A 23335-nucleotide genomic window follows, 5' to 3' on the forward strand; every position below is an offset into this window, starting at 1 on the left:
CCATGGGAAGGTAAACAACCCCCAAATCCCACCGCACTTTAACTGCTTTATACATATGTTAGATAACATAGCCGGGACCATTGTAAACCAGGTATTCGGTCAAGTGACACACACCTGTTTTGGAGTGCTTCTTCTGTGCTCCAGTGCATCAACATGAAAGTGAAACCGCTCCGACACCCACCACTGAGCTCAGTGGCTCAGAAGAACAGGACAACCAAGACACTGCCAAAATAACGTGTTGTCGGAATACTTTTACTCTCCTTGTTATTTTGTCTTAGTCTCTTGGTTATCCTGTTCTTCTGGGCTGCTCAGCTCAGTGGTGGGTGTTGGAACTGTATAGGAGTGTAAAAGATAAATCAGCTGCATCCTGAATCTGTAAAACCAATGATCAATCGAAACATGTTTATTTATTTAATCAATTAATTGACATATGTAGGCTATAGGTATAATCTGTGAACTGATAACTATTTGAAGGTTTTCAACTGCATACTGTGTATTCAACTAATTCAGACTGGATCGGGCCCCCTACATTTGCATACTTAAGAAAAAGAAAATAGGTTATAGGTTATAAATAGGACTGAATCAAACAATGGGTCAAAATGTTACGGCGATGATACACTGAATCTTTGCATGATCGGTTCAAATCAAGCAGAATCCTTGTTGGATTGAATCATTAAAGCTGCACTACCGAGTGTGACTTTTGAAACAAACAAGGGTGATGAAACAGCGAGGGGAAAGAATATACATTTCTTCAAGCAAGATCACTTTGGGCACTGTTTTTATTTCTCATTTGCACGGTGCTGTAGAAATGAGACTGTAGGGCACAAACGATTTTAGCCAAATGTGGTGACTTTCTTTTGTGTATTTTCAGATACATTGCCAGTGGTGAATCGGCAGAAAATGACGACCAGATTTTTCAGTAATGGTAATTACTGACCGGTATGACTGAGATTAGACTAAAGGAGCGATACACTAGTAACGCAGGTTTAACGGCACACCCCTAGCGCTGCACGGGCATACCACATCATATCACAGATAAGATCAGTCTAACTGAGGGATATCAGCTTTCAAGTTCCTGTCAAGAAGAGGTGCTGGCCTTGTAGAACAACATAGACTAGATAGACGAGCTCCTTGACCTTGTCCTTTCAGACCATCTGCAGGTGATAAACATGCGGAAGCCTTCTCAATGAATAAATCATGTGGAAGGCAGCGCGGCTTGGCAGAAACCTGGGCAGACTCTCCCGGGGTGCACTTTATCCCCTTATCTACATCTTCAAAATGACCTTGTGAACATTCCCGGTATTGGGTCGCTCGGCTATAGCCTAGGCATTTTCAAGTTTTCTCTCAATCCTCTCTTCCTCAATGTCTGCCATTTCTGTGAGAGAAAGCATGAAACCTATCCTGTTAAACTTATGCCTTATTATAGTTTACTATAGTATCTGTGATTGGGGGGTATAACTCCAATGACATGCCTGCTCTCTAAACTGCCCAGCAGCACCCGGGTTCATTTGCATCTGACTGGGTCCCTGCAGGTGGACTCTCTCTGGCATATGGCGCAAGGGATGAAATACACTGTACGGATGTCGGTAGCTACAACCCAAGGGCACTGGTGCAGGTCTGACAGAGACCCCGGTAGGCACCTGCATACATCTTATTACAGTTTCAAACAATTTTCCCTTAAAATGCAAATAACACTATACTCTCCTTGGGTGCCTGTAGTGTAGAATGCCAGTACTGGTGTGACTACATTTACATTTACATTTAGTCATTTAGCTGACGCTTTTATCCAAAGCGACTTACAAGTTCTGTGCGACAAGACAGCAAGAAGGGTATAACTCTATCAGCTGAGTAACAATGTTCATCAAAGTGTTGCGTGTTACAGTGTAGGTTAGTTTATTAGGACAAGTGCATGACATTAAGGTTAGTCGGGGTTAGATTTTTTTTTTTTTTATCATTTCAGATAATGGTTGAAGAAGTGAGTCTTTAGTCGACGGCGAAAGATTGGACGGGATTCGGCTGTCCTAACTGGGATGGGTAGTTCATTCCACCATTGTGGGGCAAGGACTGAGAATAGGCGGCTTCTCTTTGATGACCCTCCGGGAGCTTGGATAGGAGTAGATCTGAGGCGGCCAGAAGACGCAGAGCGTAGGGGTCTTGAGGGTGTGTAGTTAGAGACCATTGACCGGAGGTAGGCGGGAGCGGTTCCCTTTGCCGCACGGTATGCTAGGTCGAGGGCCTTGAAGCGGATACGTGCAGCAATGGGGAGCCAGTGCAGGTCCCTAAGAAGTGGGGTGACATGGGCTGACTTCGGTAGGTTTGAGATCAGGCGGGCCGCTGCATTTTGAATGAGTTGAAGAGGCTTGGTGGCAGTGGCCGGGAGGCCAGCTAGCAGTGCGTTGCAGTAGTCGAGGCGGGAGATGACTGTTGATTGGACGAGGAGTTGGGTGGCTTCTTTTGTCAGGAAGGGGCGTATCCTTCTGACGTTGCTCAGGAGGAATCTGCAGGTTCTGGTTGTCGCTGCGATGTGAGCAGAGAAGTTCAACTGGTCGTCGAGGACAACACCAAGGTTCTTGGCGGTCGGCGACGCGGTCACAGCTGCATTCTCGACTGTGATGGAGAGGTCGGTCAGGGGGGAGGATTTGGCCGGCAGGTGGAGCAATTCTGTTTTGCTTAGGTTCAGTTTGAGGTGGTTGGTCGTCATCCAGGCGGAGATGTCGGACAGACAGGCCGAGATCCGCTCAGAGACGTGGATATCTGAGGGAGGGAAGGAGAGGAAGAGTTGAGTATCATCGGCATAACAATGATATGAGAAGCCATGAGATGTGATAATGTTACCCAGTGATTTAGTGTAGAGGGAGAAGAGAAGGGGTCCTAGGACCGAGCCCTGGGGGACACCCGTCCGGAGGGGGCGGGTGGCCGACAGAGTCCCTCTCCATGACACTTGGTAGGAGCGGTCATTGAGGTATGATGTCAGCCATGTCAGCGCAGATCCAGACTAAACGATACATTTTCAAAGGAGGTATAATTACGCAAATCTCCCACACTGGCTCATTACAGTCTGTTCAGCGGCCATATGGCTGTATTTCCGTTGTCATGGAGAGACCAAGACTTTTTTCACGGCCTGTGCAAGTCTCCGTGCTAAGTGACAGCCATAATATTCAGTATCTTAAATGTGACTGCCACTGTGCTGGAATGGCCTACAGTCAAATAAAAGTAACTGAAAAAATACAGAAGCAATACATCGCTTCAAAGTTTTAAACCAATAACACATGATGCACAACTTGTGTTTTTCCATGGGAACATCCAGGATGACGAGGTGAGAGATGAAATGGGTACAAACCCTAGAGTTTGATGATGGTGTGATGCTGTCTAATTATTATTATTTTTTTTTTATTGATCTTTTTCCCCCTCCATTTTCCTCCGATTTTCTCCCATCCCAATGTTAGTCGTATGCCAATTCCCAATCCCCTTCCTGGTCGCTGCGCACTTACCCCCCACAGTCAGATCATCTGGGAGAGTGGAGGCTATCACGTGCTTCCTCCGACACACGTCCAGCCAATCAACCGCTTCTTTTCACCTGGCAGCGCGGATCCTCCCTGAGAGGGCGTAGCGTGTGGAAGGATCACACTATCCCACTCAGGTCCTATCCGTGCTTAGCAGGCGCCCTGACCGAACTGTAGGAGTCGCTGTTTACAACGACCCGGACCCACCCCGCCAGCTTCTCCCACCCTCTAATATAGCCAATTGTTTTAGTGTTTGCCAAGCTGGTGACAACCCCGGAGCTGTGAGCTGGATTCGAACAGGCGAATCCAGCTCACAGCTCCGGGGTTGGTGACAAACGCAATCTCCGCTACGCCACCTAACCGCCTACCGAATCCAGCTCACAGCTCCGGGGTTGGTGACGAACGCAATCTCTGCTACGCCACCTAACCGCCTACGATGCTGTCTAATTCTATTGAGTACTGCAATCCATGTTCTTACTTTAGGAAAATTGTGGACTGATGATTTTGAATAGTAAGTTCCAAAACTGTGCCAATACACTGACTTTTAGGACTTACGTTTAACGTTACATCAGCTGATCGATCATAAGCTGTTTTTGGATGTTCAACTGAACCAATGATGTTACCTAGCAAAAACAGATTCCATTCTCTTTGGATCAAATAGCAAACTCAGCAAGGCCAACGGCTTCTCTGTTACAGTGAGTGTGTGAGGTTTGGTCCGCTCCCCGCCACACGCTCCGTTCCTTTAAGGTACTTTGTTGATTAATTGCATTCCCCGCCACACGCTCCGTTCCTGTAAGGTGCCGTGTTGATTGGTGCCTTCCATGCCACACGCTTCTGGAGCAAGTATCAATTTCATCCCGCAGCTGTCACAGCTTGTAATCAGCGCCCTGTGGCTTTATATACCCTGATCCCCCTACTATCGATGTTGGATCGTTCTGAATTACTCCTGCATTTGCCTGCCTTCCCCGTCGCTGTTTCCTGTCTTTTGCTCTCCAGGACTTTCGTGGAGAATCCCTGTGGAGAATCCCTGTGGAGAACCTGGTTCCCCGTTCGGAGCTGCGCCACGTTATCTGCCCGCTTTACGCGTTGCGCTCTGGTGAGTTTTTGGAAACAGTTCTTTTTGGATCATCAGTTTTTTGTGTGTTTGTGAAACACCGAAGAGATCCCGTTTTTGCTTGTACTGTTCTCACCTATTTTTGTGTTGGATTTACACTTTGGATTACCGTATTGTTTTTTCTCTGGACTCTGCTAACTTGTGTGTGGTACACCGAAGATCAAGTCACTTGGATATATACTGGATCAGTCACCTCTCTGCTTCTGTTGTGCGCTGGGCTAACTCTGATTTCTCTCTCTCTCCGTTTCCACCGGGAGTGAAAGCTGGGAGGATCTGCAGAGCCGCTTCAGACGTCACAAGCCAATTCCTCACCACCACCTACTGGGGGTATCTGCAGAGCCGCAACAATCTTCACATGCCAGATTCCCCGTTTGTTCGGTTGCTCAACTTCATTCCATCTTGTAACTCTGAAAATAAATACGCCCTTGCTTTGGCTAACTCTGAACAACTCTCTCTGTGCCGTTGCGTTTGAGGTCAGTTACAAACCCTAACAGAGTGACAATATTGTCACAAGGAAAGATGAAATTACATACCTGGGTTCAATCCTAGAGTCAAATCTTTCCTGTGACAAAATGGCAACCAATGTAATAAAAAAAGTCAACCAACAAACAAGATTCTTGTACCGGATCTCCTCTCTGGTAAACAAGAATACCCTGAAGACTCTAACAGGAGCACTCATTAAAGGGTACTACGACTATGCTTGCACCTCATGGTACCAAAGCACCTCAAAGGCCCTAAAAACAAGACTACAAACATCACAAAACAAACAGGTCAGACTACTGCTTGACCTTACTCCTAAAACCCACCTTACCCCTGCCCATTTTGACAACCTAGGATGGCTTAGAGTAGACAACAGAGTAGGCCTACAGCAACTTGCAATGGGCCTGGTCTACAAGATACACTACACAACTAAGATACCCATGTACATGTGGAAATACTTCCCAAAGGTCAGTGAATTCCACGACCACAACACCAGAGGGAGCTCCACAAATCATGTTCAACCTAGATTCGGCTCAAACAAGGGAATAAACACGTTTTGCAATTATGTCACAACAATGTGGAATGCCCTACCCACAGCGGTAAAAAGAATGTGAATCCCTACCCTCCTTCAAAACCGCTCTCAAAGAGCACCTACGGGTGGCTGCAATTAGAAACTGGCCCCGGTAAATGTTCAAACCCCCCCACCCACCCACCCATCCAACCCCCTCCAATGTACAGTTTCTTCCCCTCTCGAATGTATATTTTTTTTATACAATCTCTTTTGCTTAAACAGTACTGTATTTGTATGTCTTGTATGTCATAAATGTCCTGATGAATTGATAAAATGGGGGACCCTGATGTAAACAAGACAAAAGTATTTTTCTGGTCTGCATCCTCTTAACAGTTGTTTGTATTGAGCCGTACTGTATTGTACCCATTCTGCAATCTGTTAATAAAGTTTTCAATCAATCAATCAATCAATCAATCAACTGAAGACGTCATGGAAATGGCTTAAGGTTAGAGGTTGTGCTGTGTGTGTGTGTGTGTGTGTGTGTGTGTGTGTGTGTGTGTGTGTGTGTGTGTGTGTGTGTGTGTGTGTGTGTGTGTGTGTGTGTGTGTGTGTGTGTGTGTGTGTGTGTGTGTGTGTGTGTGTGTGTGTGTGTGTGGGGCAGCCTATACAGGACTGTCTTTGAGAAGTGAGCTATGATTCACAAGTTTGAGCTTCTTGTTATCAACTGACAGTAAATGGATGATGATTGATGATGAAGGATGATGACGGTGACTTAGGGAGGATCAGGTGAAGGCTGGTTTGGCTTGTATGCAGCAGGGTGATATCAACCCAAGGCTGTTGATACCAAGGTTGTGCTGACACACTCAGGGGGTGGTGTCAGCCCAAGGTTGTAGAGACCTAGGTTGTGCTAGATTGGCTTGTTATTATTCAGGGGTCCAAGCAGCGCAGCAGCAGTATTTGTAAGGATTCTTATTTTTCTCTGCTAAAAGTGTGTGCAGCTTGTGAACCGTAAGTCCCAGAGTAACCACATTTGACAGGTTCCTATGGCCCCCCACTACTCAGGCAAGGCCATGCACCCATGACAGCCAGAAGGTGGCACTATAATAACAAACAACACTTAAAAGGTCATAACTCCCACACCTTAAGTCCAACTGACTTAAAAAAGACCATACTAAATTGATGTCATTTTGCATTTTTCCCTAAAGCCTTTTAAATTCTTGCCCTATCAACACCAAAGTTGTCAGACAGCATAATGAGCGTGGGATTCACAAACTGAAGAAAGGAATTTGTATATTATTAATAAATGGTATGGCTGCTGTCAACCAACAAACCTCTCAAACTTTGTAAAGTAAAGTCACACTGATTATCACATCTCATTTTCTTTATATTTAAGTATGTAGACTTTAGTTCAACATTTGACTAAGTAGTCTTTTTCCATAGTAAACTTGATTTACATGTTTACAGTTTGGTAATCAAATCAAAATGTGTAGTTGTTTTGCATGATAGTGAATACGTCTCTGGTTTTGAGTTATGTCGGAGGTGTTGCTCATCTAATCCGCCTCATGTTTTCACATTGTATTTCCTTGGTGCAAAGCCCTGCCAAAAGAATGCTTGACGTTTAGTTGTATTTTCCCCAGAAGGTTTTTGTAGCTGGTCCTTTTTGGTGAGTTGTTATTTTCTTTTGACTTGTTCTTAGGGGTCCAAGCACCGACAGTGCTGAAAATCTATTGTACAGAAATGTTTTACACAGACATTTTGACGTACTGTATGAAAGCAGGGCAGAAACAGGTGCAACTGATTATGGGGCCGCTTGATTTAGGTGAGACAGCATTGACGTCTATTGACCATTGTCAATGCTGACTACTGCACAACTATATCAAGCGCACCGCACCCATAATTAATGTTAGCTGCACTCCCGCTGCTTTTAGCCAATAGACCTCTCACAGGGGACGTATTCCCGGATGCTCCCGTTTCTCTCCAGAATCTGATTGATTGATTGATTGATTGAAAACTTTATTAACAGATTGCAGAATGGGTACAATACAGTACAGCTCAATACACACAATTGTTAAGGGGATACAGACCAGAGAAAGACTTTCGTCTTGTTTACATCAGGGTCTCCCATTTTCAATTCATCAGGACATATATGACATACATGACATACAGATAGACAGCAGACCAGGCTGCAGAAACAAATTAGTGGGGGGGCATAAAATGTTCTCGGGGGGGCACAATGGTTTTTCAACACAAGTTCCCTTTTATATGTTTCAGCTGGGACAACGGCACTGTGGCTTGCTTGGCGCTGCCCACGGTGCTGAGCAGAGAGGCAATTGAAAAATCTAATTTCTCTCTATCTTAAGAACATTCACTTATACAAAAACAGACTGAACGGATATATATAACAGACCTGCTGGGGCAGCGGACTGAGAGCAGGGGACACAAACAGGCTGGATAAGATGGTCAGGAAGGACAGTAGCGTGGTTGGGGTGGAGCTGGACTCTAGCAAGGGTGGCGGAGAGGAGAAGCCTTGCTAAGCTCCAGGCCATCAGGGAAAACCCCTCCCACCCACTATACACAGACTTGGCTGACAGGAGGAGCATGTTATAGGCTCACTCTACCTAAATGCAGCACTGAACGGCACAGGAAGTCCTTCATTCCGACAGCCATCAGACTATACAATGCATCACAGACTATACAATGCATCACTGTGCCTCACTGCATCACTGAGCACAGAGTGACAGTTATCATCTTCCAGCACTGTGCAATATTACACCTACTGTAGACTTCAGTATATTTTTACTGTATTTATTTACTGTATCTTTTATTCTATTTCATTTTATTCTATTCTTAGGCCATTTGTTTTGTTATTCTTATTCGTGACTTGTTCTGTTTAATGTTGAGTGATTTGCAGTGTCAAATTTCCCTCAGGATAATACATTTCTATTCTATTCTATTCTATATCTTTGAAAAGTCTCCATTTATTCAACACTTCTGAATTCACTGACAAACTGAACTGACAAAAATAAGGTGCATAAAAAAGCAAACAAAGTTCCTCCACAGGCTACTCACCATCATTAGTAGAGCGGCAAGCGGCGTTTGGGGACAGAGTGAAATCTTCTTAAAACACTGCCCCTCTCATCTCATTCCTGAACTTTTTTGTTAAGTCCTTCTCAAATGCCAACTGAATTAAATTGGCCTTGCGTCGATGAAGCATACTAAGGCGATGTTCTGTAAAGACGTTCTTGAGGGTAGAAAACGAATTCTCACAGAGTGCCGTGCTAGCTTCAGTAGTGTTGTTGTTGACATCAGTGCCCACTAGGGCTGTCTCCGACTAAGGATTTGGATAGTCGAAAAAAATAAATAAAATGTTTTTTTTTCTTTTTTTTACCAGGGTGGGCACAGCTGACTCAGTGGGCGGGCCCGGCCCCCTAATGCCCGCCCATGGCGCCGGGTCTGATAGACAGTACTGCTACATCTATACATTTATGACATACCAGATTTGCAAATACAGTACTGTTTGTGATACAAAAAGAGTCCAGAAAAGGGAGTATATACATTTGACGTAAAAACTGTACATTGGAGGAGGTTGGGTGGGGTTGGGGGGGTAGGAGGGGTTGGGGGGGAAAACACTGTACAACTGTACAAGCAAAACTGTACATTGGAATATTGACAACCATACTAGGTAATTTACTGTACATTGGAGGGGGTTGGGGGGGGGAAACACTGTACAAACAAGCAAAACTGTACATTGGAATATTGACAAAACCATACTAGGTAAATTACTGTACATTGGAAGGGGTTGGGTTAGGACATTTACGGTGGCCAGTTTCGAATTGCAGTCTCCCGTAGGTGTTCTTTGAGAGTGGTTTTGAAAGTGGGTAGTGATTCACATTCCTTTACAGCTTTAGGTAGGGCGTTCCACATTGATGTTGCATAATTGCGAAACGTGTTTAGTCCCTTGTTTGAGCCGAATCTGGGTTTAACATGATTTGTGGAGCTCCCTCTGGTGTTGTGATCGTGGTATTCACTGACCTTTGGGAAGTATTTTGACATGTACATGGGTACCTTGGTCGTGGTGTAGTGTATCTTGTAGACCAGGCCCATTGCAAGTTGCTGTACTCTGTTGTCTACTCTAAGCCATCCTAGGTTGTCAAAGTGGGCAGGGGTGAGGTGGGTTCTAGGAGTAAGGTCAAGCAGTAGTCTGACCAGTTTGTTTTGAGATGTTTGTAATTTAGTTTTTAGCGCCTTTGAGGTGATTTGGTACCATGAGGTGCAAGCATAGTCGTAGTACCCTTGAATGAGTGCTCCTGCCAGAGTCTTCAGGGTATTCTTGTTTACCAGAGAGGAGATCCGGTACAAGAATCGAGTTCGTTGGTTGACTTTTTTTTATTATATTGGATGCCATTTTGTCACAGGAGAGATTGGCCTCTAGGATGGAACCCAGGTAGGTAATTTCATCTTTCCTTGTGACAATATTGTCACCCACTGTAACTGAGAAGCCGTTGGTCTTGCTGAGTTTGTTATTTGAACCGAAGAGAATGGACTCTGTTTTGCCCATGTGTAATGATAGTTTGTTATCAGCAAGCCATATGCAGCTATAGGAAATGTTGTAATCACGGCGAGAGCCTTCCTCACCCCTCCTCCTTCCTCACCATCACCATCACGGCGGAAGCCTCCCTGACCCCTTATCCTCTCACACCCTTATATCGGCAGCATCCGTTTCCAGCCCATCAATCAACACGGCTGTGACGGATTCCCTCATCAGCGTGAGGATACTTCAGCCCGCAGATCCTGTTCTACCCTCGTTGGAGTGTTAACCTTACTTCCTAGGTACGACGACTCGCTCTAGCCTTGCTACTCAAAACCTTGTTGAATTGCCTTGTCGCTAATCCTGTTCTCTCTGTGCCCCAGGACCACTGCCCCGGTACTCCGCTCACCTGGACGCCCCGTCCGGCACATGGAACGCACCATTCCTCATCCCGTGAACATTCTTGTACCTGTCGCACATTTCCTGTTAATAAAATCCATAATTAAAAACCCACCTAAACCGCTCCATTCTCTCCTCCTGTGTTCTGCAATTGGGCTCCGCCAAACCCCTATCCTAACAGGAAAATGAATGGACTATTAATAGATCGCTCCTAGCTTCGTCTGTGTTCATGGAGATTGTGGTCGCGTGAGCAAGTCTTCTAATATACATTTCTCTCTCTGATGAGGCAGGGGATTTTGAATTTCAAAGGAGGCAGTTAAAATCGTTATCCAAAAATAGGTTAGCATTGCAGATCAGGTCATCTGATGTCACCAGTGCATTCTTTACAACATCCAGTCATTTAGTGTCAGCAATTTAGCTTAAAAAATTGGAACGTTAACAAAACATAAAATCCCTTGGTGAAACACAGTTTCAGCATTAACCCACAAGGACACAATTACTGGTAAATGGGAAAGGAAAACCATAGGCCAGAAAAGGAACTGGGGCTTGTCAAAATGATAAACGCGTGAGAGGTCTATTGGCAGAACACACACACACACACGCGCGCGCGCGCACGCGCACACACACACACACACACACACACACACACACACACACACACGCGCGCGCGCACACACACACACACACACACACACACACACACACACACACACACACACACACACACACACACACACACACACACACACACACACACACACACACACACACACACACACACACACACACACCCACACACACACACACACACACACACACACACCACACACACACCACTGACCTGTCCTGGTCGGCACTGCGGAAGCGGGGGAGGATCATGTGCCGGAAGCTGCTGGTGCGGTCCAGTTTGGGCTGACTCTTAGCCCTCTTAATAGAGCCCTTCAGCCGCCTACTGAGGAAACTCTGGTGGTGCAGGCGGAGGAGAGAGAGAGAGAGAGAGAGAGAGAGAGAGAGAGAGAGAGAGAGAGAGAGAGAGAGAGAGAGAGAGAGAGAGGAGGAATGTGTGGTAGCGTAAGGGGGACAATGTTATGGACCGGGAGAGAGAGGTGGTCCCGATGAGTTGGAGGGAGGGAGGGAGGAGCAGGTACGACACGGCCCCGTAGAGATGGGCAGATATGCAGATGGAAACGATAGATAGGGGAGATAATTCCCATAAAGACGGCGTTGTGATGCAACAGAAATGTATGCAGAAATAAATAACACAAGACAAAACGATGCGTCCGATGAGAAATCAAAGTCAGATGGGAATGTACGTGAATGATACACAAATGTGTGATGGAGAAAACCAGGAGAGTACATTTATTATCATCATCATCATCAGGCAATTATAACCCACACATACTGTAACCATTAGTGGCAGAAGACTGTAGTGTCATGAGATGGCCAGTAGTGGGGGATGTTGTGCCACACAAATCCCCACCGATAGTCCAGCAGAATACAATGCAGTGTCCTACGTGTGCTTCCATACATTAATATAGCAAATGATGCAACAAATTGGGGGAATTATGAATGGGGAATCGTTTATTGATAAGAAGTCCAGTCAGGATCAAAATGATTCGCTCAGCACTTCTTTGTATCGTCGCCATGGGTTGACGCTCACAGACCACCGTGCTATGAGGATGGAGAATGAAGCCGCGGTATCGGACAGCGGGTCAATGAAATCAATCGAGGTCTGAGGTTGAATGGACTAAAGCTGTGCGTTCAATTTGTTCTAGTTCTAGTTAACTGTTCATTAACTCGTCTGTATCAATAGCAGATCAATCAATTCCCAGTGTGGGAACACACTATGGTTTCACATTAGACATGGCAATAGAAAAAAAAAACACCAATGTTTTAAGCTACATAGAAAAACACTGTTTCCTGTCATGAACACATTAACCCTTTCACTACCACACTACAGAAGGTTAAGCATAAAGTAGCCATCCTTACCAAATTGTGAAGATTGGGGTATAATGATAAAGTTGCTGAGAACCACAATGGCGCAGAGCAGCTTTTTAGAGGAGAAATCTCCCATCCTTACTGCACACTTACTGCATATTAAAAAGTTGGCTGTGACTGCAATTTCAGAATTCAATTAGTTCAAGAAGTACACAGGAATTCTTGTGTTTTCCCACTCTATAGCTGCCACTGCAACCCTGAAAACCACACCAATTCAACCTTTATTTAAAGACACCGTCCCCCCCACCCCACTCCACCCCCACACCCCGACCAAATATCACAATGTCATCCATGTACTAATAAATGTAACAGTGTTTTTTTCATAGTGTGCGAATGACTGGAAGGAAATTATGCCTAGTCATTTGGAATGAGTGAGGTCTTTGAAATCAATCTTGGGGAAATTACTAAAGACTTGGCTCCATCTGCTGGTGCGATGTTAATGGTCTGCATGATTAATTCTGCACTGATGCTGCCTCCTGCCAGTCTATCTGACGCTAAGCCCCAACAAGTACTCAGTATCAAACGAGAAAAGCCAGAATCCTAGGACAGTGAGTTGAGACGGACGGGTGGTCAAGGTGGTCACATACCTCGATAGGGGGCAACGTTGCGATATACTGTCCTGCCGCTGGACTCGAACCGGCAGCCCTCCAGCCTCCGCCCCAGTGCGAAAAAGGGGGGGAGAAGGAGGAGGAGGCAGCGAGCGGCAGGTGGGGAAGGGTGAAGGACAGGGACGACGGGGAGATGGGTAGGGAGCGAGCTAGGGGGGGGGTGGTGGACCCCTTCTTGTTGCCCTTCTGCCTCTGCAACCTGGGCTGGGGAAGGCGGTGCGGGAGGGCGGGGGGGAGGGCGAGAGAGGGGGAGACGGCCAGGGGGAGGGGGAAGGGCAGCGGCGGGGTGACACTGCCGCGCCGGCCGCACGTGTGGGGAGGGGGGGCGGCAGCGGAGTGGGGGAGGGAGAGGAAGAGGGACGGGGCGCAGGCGGGGTTACTCACGGATTGTCGGAAGGGTTGAGGGGGGGCAGGGGGAGGGACCTCCATGCTTGGCTGCTTCCCGGTGGCTATGCTTTTCCGTCGGGCACGATGATCTGAGGGAGGGAGGGAGGGAGGGAGGGAGGGAGGGAGGGAGGGAGGGATGTGGAGGGAGGGATGTGGAGGGAAGGAGGGAGGGAGGGATGGGGGGAGAGGTAGACAGGTATGTCAGAGATACACTAACCGAGCAAGGACAGGAGAAACATGTGATGAGAGTGAGAAAAGAGTGAACTGAAGTGAGAGAGACAGGTTATTATAACATAAACATAACATATCGCTCCAATTGTAATGTTACTTCTGAATCTAAAGTCTCCAGGTTTGATGACCGGAGGACCCACAAAACCCATTCAGATTCTAATGTCTCATTTCAACAAATGAACATGTAATAATAATAATTAAGTTTTTCTATTCCCGAATAGCCATTTTAGAGGTACCGGGTTTTAACCTGACAGCAGCGAGCTGCCATTCAGTGGAGGCTTTTATTCACCCTGCAGGACCATGAGGGTGTGCCTCTTTCTTTAGCCTTGTTGTAGTGGGAACCAATCCTGACCCCTGGCAGCATGTTAGTGCCGTGCCCCACCCCGCTGAGCTACACAGAGACCACAGAACCATATTACAGGAATAAACACCAAAAAAAGGATTTGTATTGACCCCGAAGGAGCTGAAGAAAGAAAGAAAGAAAGAAAGAAAGAAAGAAAGAAAGAAAGAAAGAAAGAAAGAAAGAAAGAAAGAAAGAAAGAAAGAAAGAAAGAAAGAAAGAAAGAAAGAAAGAAAGAAAGAAAGAAAGAAGGGTGGGTACGCAGAGGTCATCTAGTATTCAAACTAAAAGGAAAAGGTTTTTTAGTGCACATCCTCTCACTCAGGTTATTTCCGCCACTCTCACTATCCCTCTTCTTGTGCCGCTCCCGTGAACCCTCAGGATAGATCGATGCTAACCTGGTTAAACCCCAGGCTATAAATATCCATTTGCGTGTGTTAGGGTCTGCTTCTTCTTTTTTATTGTCTCATATTTTATCCTCCATTCCTGTCTCTCTCGCTCTGTTTCTCTCCTCCCTCCCTTCCTCTCTCTCTCTCTCTCTCTCTCTCTCTCTCTCTCTCTCTCTCTCTCTCTATCTTGCTCGTATGCACTCACTCTCTCCCCCCTTCCTCTCTCTCTCTCTGTTTCTCTACCTTGCTCGTATGCACTCCTCTCTCTCTCTCTCTTATGGCCTTCCATCACACAGACAATACTCAAACACACACACACACACACCCCTCCCACGCAGCTATTTTACATAATTCGAATAGTGCATTTATCCCACTACCTCTCTTCAGACCCTCTCTCTCTCTCTCTCTCTCTCTCTCTCTCTCTCTCTCTCTCTCTCTCTCTCTCTCTCTCTCTCTCTCTCTCTCTGTCTCTCTATCCCCCCTTGGTCCCTCTTCTCATTTTCCTATCATCTTCTGCCGTTTAGAAGTATATTGGGAGTTTTCCCCATTATCCCTCATTTCCCTCTCTCTGTCTCTGATCTGTCCTCCCCTCTCTCTGTCCCTGATCCGTCCTCCCCTCTCTCTGTCCCTGATCTGTCCTCCCCTCTCTCTGTCCCTGATCCGTCCTCCCCTCTCTCTGTCCCTGATCCTGATCCGTCCTCCCCTCTCTCTGTCCCTGATCCGTCCTCCCCTCTCTCTGTCCCTGATCCTGATCCGTCCTCCCCTCTCTCTGATCCTGATCTGTCCTCCCCTCTCTCTGTCCCTGATCCTGATCCGTCCTCCCCTCTCTCTGATCCTGATCTGTCCTCCCCTCTCTCTGTCCCTGATCCTGATCCGTCCTCCCCTCTCTCTGTCCCTGATCTGTCCTCCCCTCTCTCTGTCCCTGATCCTGATCCGTCCTCCCCTCTCTCTGTCCCTGATCCTGATCCGTCCTCCCCTCTCTCTGTCCCTGATCCTGATCTGTCCTCCCCTCTCTCTGTCCCTAATCCTGATCTGTCCTCCCCTCTCTCTGTCCCTGATCCGTCCTCCCCTCTCTCTGTCCCTAATCCTGATCTGTCCTCCCCTCTCTCTGTCCCTGATCTGTCCTCCCCTCTCTCTGTCCGTGATCCTGATCTGTCCTCCCCTCTCTCTGTCCCTGATCCTGATCTGTCCTCCCCTCTCTCTGTCCCTGATCCTGATCTGTCCTCCCCTCTCTCTGTCCCTGATCCTGATCTGTCCTCCCCTCTCTCTGTCTCTGATCCGTCCTCCCCTCTCTCTGTCCCTGATCCTGATCTGTCCTCCCCTCTCTCTGTCCCTGATCCGTCCTCCCCTCTCTCTGTCCCTGATCCTGATCCATCCTCCCCTCTCTCTGTCCCTGATCCGTCCTCCCCTCTCTCTGTCCCTGATCCTAATCTGTCCTCCCCTCTCTCTGTCCCTGATCCGTCCTCCCCTCTGTCTCTGATCCGTCCTCCCCTCTCTCTGTCCCTGATCCTGATCCATCCTCCCCTCTCTCTGTCCCTGATCCGTCCTCCCCTCTCTCTGTCCCTGATCCTAATCTGTCCTCCCCTCTCTCTGTCCCTGATCCATCCTCCCCTCTGTCTCTGATCCGTCCTCCCCTCTCTCTGTCCCTGATCCGTCCTTCCCTCTCTCTGCATGTATTCCTCTTTGTTTTTATCTGTCATCTTTGTTCCCTCTTTCATTTACCTCACTCTCCTGAAAGGCAATCGTGCCTTGGTTCCAAGATGGCGGCGTAGAGGAAGGACGTAGTGGAACGTGCTCCTACACAAAAACCTGATGTATCGAACATACTCCGCCTAACTTAAGCTTAAGTCAACTCACGCTTATTAATCACATATCCAAAGAAGAAATGCCACCCAAAAAGTCCGAAGTGAGCAGGAAGCAGATGACATCGCCCGGCGTTAGCACTAGTGCTAGCATGAGACAGCAAGGGGCTAGCGCGCCAGCTAACATCGAAGCTAACGATGAAACACCACCGACATGGTTTCTTGGGGAACTGGAGAAAGTATTCGACAGAATTCAAGCCATGATGGAACTTAAGATGAACTCTCTAAACATCACGGTGGAAAGACTTATCAATGACAACCAGGCACTGGGGCAACGTCTTAAGGAAATGGAGGGAGTGCAAGCTAGCTACGGTGATAGCCTCAATTCCCTATACCAAGACCTCAGCGATCATACAAATAACACAGAGGAGGAAATCTGCGGTCTGAAAGAAAAGCTTGACGACTTGGAAAACAGAGGGAGAAGAAGGAATCTGCGACTGGTGGGATTCCCAGAAGGTGTGGAGGGGAAAAAACCTATCGATTTCCTACAAGAATGGCTCCCCAAAATACTGGATCTAGACACCAGGCAACCCATTGAGATAGAGCGGGCTCACCGTACACTCCAACGCCGTCCCGAAGAGGGCAGCCTCCCCCGAGCCATAGTGATTCACCTACTCCGTTTCACCGATGTGACCAGAATCCTTGACGCGGCGTGGAAAAAGAAATCACTGGCATACGGTAATTCTACTATCAAGATCTTCAAGGATATGTCCACGGCCCTCTACAAAAAGAGAAAGGCCTTCATGCCGTTGAAGAAGAAGCTACACGAGAATAACGTCTCCTTCAGGCTACTCCACCCCACCAACCTGAGCCTGGAGCTCCCGGAGGGCAGACGCACCTTTAATAACTCACGGGGTCGGCGGAGATGTATCTGAGTAAACACCACCCGACTATGCTAAAGTGATCCCGCGGTCTTCCCTCGACCAGAAAGGAGGGGTAAATAAAGACACATACCAGGCAATAAGCCTCATACTCTAATAACTTTTTGAAATAATAACCGCCGGGTAATACCAACTCAGAATCATTGGTGAAAAATCGATAGACCAACAGAAGAAGCTGTATATTTGCTTCATCGATTTCACGAAGGCCTTCGACAGAGTTGAACATACAACATTGATGAGAACAATGGAAGAATTCAAAATACCAGTTTCTGACCGAATAATAATTGCCAACTTATACTGGAGGCAGAAGGCTAATGTTAGAATAGGAAAGGAGAAATCAAGAGACTTCCCGTGGAGAAGGGTGTAAGACAAGGATGCATCTTGTCCCCTGTACTCTTTAATATGTACAGTGAATCACTGATGAAAAAAGGTCTGAGAGGAGGGAAAGGAGTAAAACTTGGCAAAGAGAACATCACCAATATAAGATACGCGGATGACACTGCTATAGTCTGTAACTGTCAAGAAGATCTACAGGACATGATGAATAAGCTGAATGTCGAATGCAAAAACTATAGAATGTCGCTAAACACAAAGAAAACTAAAGTAATGATCATTGAAAAAACACCAGGGCCCTCATTTATCAACGTTGCGTACGCACAGATATGTGCTTAACCCGTGCGTACGATCATTTCTAAGCAAAGTGTGGGACTTATCAATTTGAACTTGACTTTGTGCTTATATCTACGCACAGCTCGGAGCATGCGTAGCTGGCGCCCGGTGGTAGAATATGTTTACAACGCGGAAATAAGCACTGACTGCGCTCCGCGTATAACTCAACTCGTTATTATTTTGCGCATAGATTGCAGAAATACGGGAACGTTGGTAGCACTTTATAATAACACCCTGTTATAATACATTTATAAGGTATTTGTAGATAATGAACTAATCATGAACAAACCATTTATATACATTCATAAATGATTATTAAATCATTTATAACTATATTTGTATACCATTTACAAAGTATTTATAACGCAATAGTGGATAATGAACTAATCATGAACAAACCATTTATATACATTCATAAATGATTATTAAATCATTTATAACTATATTTGTATAACATTTACAGATTAGTTCTACATTATTTATAACTCATTATCAACATTGTTTGTACTTGATTTGTTCATCATTAAATAATGTTGTTTAATGTGTAGTAACACATTTTTAGATGCTTTGAAAAATGGATATGAAAAAACGACTATACTCCATTTATTTTTCATGTTCAACAAATGATTTGTTAAGACATTCATAAAACATCTATAAATCATTTGCAGATGCTATCGTGGGGGCCAATCTAAAGTGAAGCCTATTCATCATTAACAAGTGTCTTCATCATTAACAAGTGTCTTGGGCGTTTTCACACCTAGCTCGTTTGGAACTGTTGTTCCGAAACCTGGAGCGTTTACCCCCTATTTCGGTTCAGTTGGGCATATATGAACACAGCAATCACATTCTGTTGTGGAACAAAACAAGTGGGCCAAGACCACCTAGAGAGGGTGGTCTCGGCACACTTCCAAACGAACCCGACGCGACTCGTACGCTGTGAGAATGCAATCGATTTAACAAACCGACACAACTCACTTGCCATACTGTATACGCGCTGCATGATGACACAACGCACACGCGCCCTGGACGCGTGAATATTAAAGGCAACCAACTTGTGTTCGGCTTTTCTCTGATTGGCCGCGACCCCCCGCCCCCACGCGCAGGCAAGCGGCAGTCGTCCCACGTCCCAAATGAAATCCAAGGAGCAAGCGAGCGGCAGCGCGGGCAACCAACTTGAGCAAGCGAGCGGCAGCGCGGGCAACCAACTTGTGTACCAACCAACTTGTGTTCGCTGTTCCAACCAACTTGTGTTCAGCTGCGGTAGCAGTGGAGCGCTATGAAATGCGCTGAACTAGAAAGCGTAACGTTATTATGTTTCGCGTTTTTAACAACCAACTACCAGATTCACTCGTACTAGATTCACTTGTGTATAAACAAAGCCCATACAGTTATGAAATGCGCTGAACTAGAAAGCGTAACGTTATTATGTTTCGAGTTTTTAACAACCAACTACCAGATTCACTCGTCACTGTACATCACTTCAGCTCCAGCAGCTCCAGCAGCAGCACCGTTGTAGGAAGCCCTTCAATGACAGCGCTCTCATATTTTGCGAATGCATAAACTGTACATCACTTCAGCTCCAGCAGCAGCACCGTTGTAGGAAGCCCTTCAATGACAGCGCTCTCATATTTTGCGAATGCATAAACTGTACATCACTTCAGCTCCAGCAGCAGCAGCAGCAGCAGCACCGTTGTAGGAAGCCCTTCAATGACAGCGCTCTTATATTTTGCGAATGCATAAACTATATCTTAAATTATGGCTATGTGTCTAATATGGCTGTCACTTATCAATGACTTCGCGACAGCCATATTAGACACATCGCCATAATTTAAGATATAGTTTATGCATTCGCAAATATGAGAGCTCTGTCATTGAAGTGGGTGGTGGCACTAACAGTAGCGATTTTTATTGTTTTGTCATGACCAAACATAATCCCAACATAGATAGGAGGTGTACTGTATGTCAAATGTCGGTCATGTGGTGGAAGAGTTTAGTACAGTCACACAACAGAACACCAGTGTTTCTAGTAGATATGTTTATTAATATAAATAAACACCTCTGTCTGAACTGGTTCGACCAGCGCGTTGGTTCGACCAGCGCTTCTGCCGCGTCTCTCAGCGGAAAAGGGCGTGTGCTAGGGCGGTCACGTGGCCGTGTGGCCAATCAGAGAAACGCTGAACGAAAAGCTGAACACAAGTTGGTTGCCTTTAATATTCACGCGCCCTGGACTGTTCCATCACAGGGGGGAGCTTCGGTGGCCAGTGTGAGTGTCTCCAGCACCCCCACAGCCGTATCTGCAACCACTTACATCACGGCTCTCATCCACATTCATTCATTTGCTCCCCCCCGCTCTCCCCTCCCCGATTTCAATGTAACGCTGAGATTCAGGGTTAGGGGGGGGGGGGGGAGACACCCCGAAATCTGACCAATGAGTGACAGTTTGCTTGCGCGTGCATTTGTTTTGGTCCGCTGTGTTCGTGTGAACACAAATGAACTAAGGGACAAGTGCAACATTGTATCATTATAGTCCCTGTGTCTCCCTGAACAAAGCAAACGAATTACAGGTGTGAAAAACGCCCAAGACACTTGTTAATGATGAAGACACTTGTTAATTAATGAATAGGCTTCACTTTAGATTGGCCCCCACGATAGCATCTGCAAATGATTTATAGATGTTTTATGAATGTCTTAACAAATCATTTGTTGAACATGAAAAATAAATGGAGTATAGTTGTTTTTTCATATCCATTTTTCAAAGCATCTACAAATGTGTTACTACACATTAAACAACATTATTTAATGATGAACAAATCAAGTACAAACAATGTTGATAATGAGTTATAAATAATGTAGAACTAATCTGTAAATGTTATACAAATATAGTTATAAATGATTTAATAATCATTTATGAATGTATATAAATGGTTTGTTCATGATTAGTTCATTATCCACTAATGCGTTATAAATACTTTGTAAATGGTATACAAATATAGTTATAAATGATTTAATAATCATTTATGAATGTATATAAATGGTTTGTTCATGATTAGTTCATTATCTACAAATACCTTATACATGTATTATAACAGGGTGTTATTATAAAGTGCTACCGGAACGGTATGATTATATTTAAAGAAAGAATAAAAAACGCATTGCAACGAGAACAGAGGTTATTTGTTGAGTGTATTACAAAACCCTTGTAATAAATGTGTCTTAAATGAATGAAAATACATGCTCTGGATACAGAGCATATATCGTGTGGGTGATATCGTGACTTGTATTCTGCTTACAGAATTTCACTTATTTAGTTTTACAATGTCAAAGCCTAAATCAAAACGTTCCCGTATTTCTGCAATCTATGCGCAAAATAATAACGAGTTGAGTTCTAACAAAGAACCTATTACATGCTGGGTGGGCTGATAGAGTAAACTATGATATGAATATGAATATGATATGATATAAGGTATACTGGTCCGTCCGCGAGGATAGCGAGTAGTCGGATAGCCATTAAATGCCATTTGAGAATTAATGCAAAGCGACGGCCTATAGCCTATACATATTATTTAATGTTTTCATAAGCGTAAAGATACAACAGCTAGATTAATGATCAAGTTAGTTTATTGTGCAGGGTTCGCAGGGCTGTGTCATGTGCTATTATATATGCGCAAGTTACTGTTGCATAATGTAGGCTATGGGCTGGCTGCTATTATATGTAATTCATATAGGCTACCTAATACCGACAACAAAATAGATTGTATCATATGCCTCTACACACATCATATTATACCCGGTAGCCAATCTATATTCCAGCATGATTATAATAATGACACACCAATGCGCCAAACAGTGGTTAACGAATTAGTATTTTGAGCTGTCCAGGCAGAATTGCAGAAATGGGAGTCGTTGATATCTGACATCACCATGTACAAGTCCGCCAGCATTTTATTTATTATCCCATAACACGGGTTGTGTCTTCTTGGTTCGGCAGCGCCTCTGTGAACAATCTCTCGTGGAGTTTCTCAGAGTTCACTCTGGTCAGTCCATTATTTCACATCCCATGGGGGTGTTTCATTACCATATATGGATAATCGGGGCGGTTCTGGGATGCAAATACGTAAAACCGTGCACGAGCTGCAGCGTAGGATCAAAGTGATATTTATCAAGACAGGTGTGCGTACGACCTGTGTACGCACGTGTGATAAATCCCGCTTTTTTTGTGCGTACACACATTCTAAATTATGTGCTTAAGAACAAAGATAGAACACTTTCTAAGAATTGTTGATAAATGAGGGCCCAGGAACTGTTTGTAAAATACAGGCGGATGGAGAAAAACTTGAACAAGTGAAGGAGTACATGTACCTTAGAAGCTGGATCAGTGAAGGTGGAAGAGCTAACATGGACATTAAGAGAAGAACCGGAATTGCAAAGGGCGCATTCTGGAACCATAAAGAATTATTGAGAAGAAACATAAGTTGGAAAACGAAGACCAGGATTTTGGAAACGTGTGTTATGTCAGTCTTTTCATACGGAGCAGAAGCATGGATGCTGAATGAAGAGGCAAAGAGGATGATAGACTCTTTTGAAATGTGGACGCTGAGGAAGATGCTGAAGATAACATGGAAGGATAAGATCAAGAATGAGGAGGTACTGAGAATAGCGGATATGCAAGGAGGACAGCTGCTGGAGAGGTTGAAAAAGAGAAAGATGGAGTTGTGCGGGCATGTTCTGAGAGGATCCAGCGGGGAGATGTTCAAGAAGGTGGTGATGGGGAAGGTGGATGGAAAGATAGGAAGTGGAAGACCAAGAAGAGGCTGGGTAGATGACGTCTGTGATTGGAGCGGAGTGAGAGGCAGAGTCACGGAGTTGGAGAGAAGAAGTGGGGACAGAATGGGTTGGAGAGTGATAGGCAACCTTCGGAACGAAGAAGCCACCTAATGATGATGAATATGTGTCATTATTGGCAACACTGGACTTGAGATGTTTAAGCCTCACGGGACCTTTTGATGTGAGTTCATATTACTACAGCTAATTTCAAGATGGTTATGTGCTTATGGGTATATGTAGGTGTACATGTATTTATATATATGTGTGCACATTACATTTATGCATTTTAAGCGTTGATTTACCCTTAAAAAAAAGATAACTATAAAAAAATAAGTATATATATAATATATACATGTTTTGAAATGTTTAACGGAGTTGTTCGTACCTACACCTTTAATTACTTAACCTAAACCATGTAGGTGGCCCGGCTCCACTTGGTAGGATAGGGTATGTTACTACGCAAGATTATGGGAGGATATATAGACCAGGGTATTTTTTTATGGGAAGGGGGGGTTTTAAGGGGAAATGGGAGGGGTTCAGACAGGACTGTTTTTGTGAATTGGTTTATAATGTTTACACACCTAGGTATTGTATAGTATGTTTTCAGATAT

General features: G+C 45.2%; 1 protein-coding gene across 1 annotated transcript in view; it reads right to left on the bottom strand.

The window, feature by feature from the left end:
* The window catches only part of syngap1b (synaptic Ras GTPase activating protein 1b), a gene marked incomplete at both ends in the record, with an annotated part of 516339 nt that overhangs the window by 68228 nt on the left and 424776 nt on the right, over positions 1–23335 (bottom strand). The window contains 2 exons of the mRNA XM_084336516.1: positions 11377–11498; positions 13526–13617. Of these exons, the coding sequence (XP_084192642.1) occupies positions 11377–11498; positions 13526–13617 (214 nt within the window). The remainder of the gene's footprint in view (positions 1–11376; positions 11499–13525; positions 13618–23335) is intronic.

Source organism: Notolepis coatsorum, assembly GCF_963971535.1.
Source record: "Notolepis coatsorum genome assembly, chromosome: 19".
Taxonomy (NCBI): Eukaryota; Metazoa; Chordata; class Actinopteri; order Aulopiformes; family Paralepididae; genus Notolepis; species Notolepis coatsorum.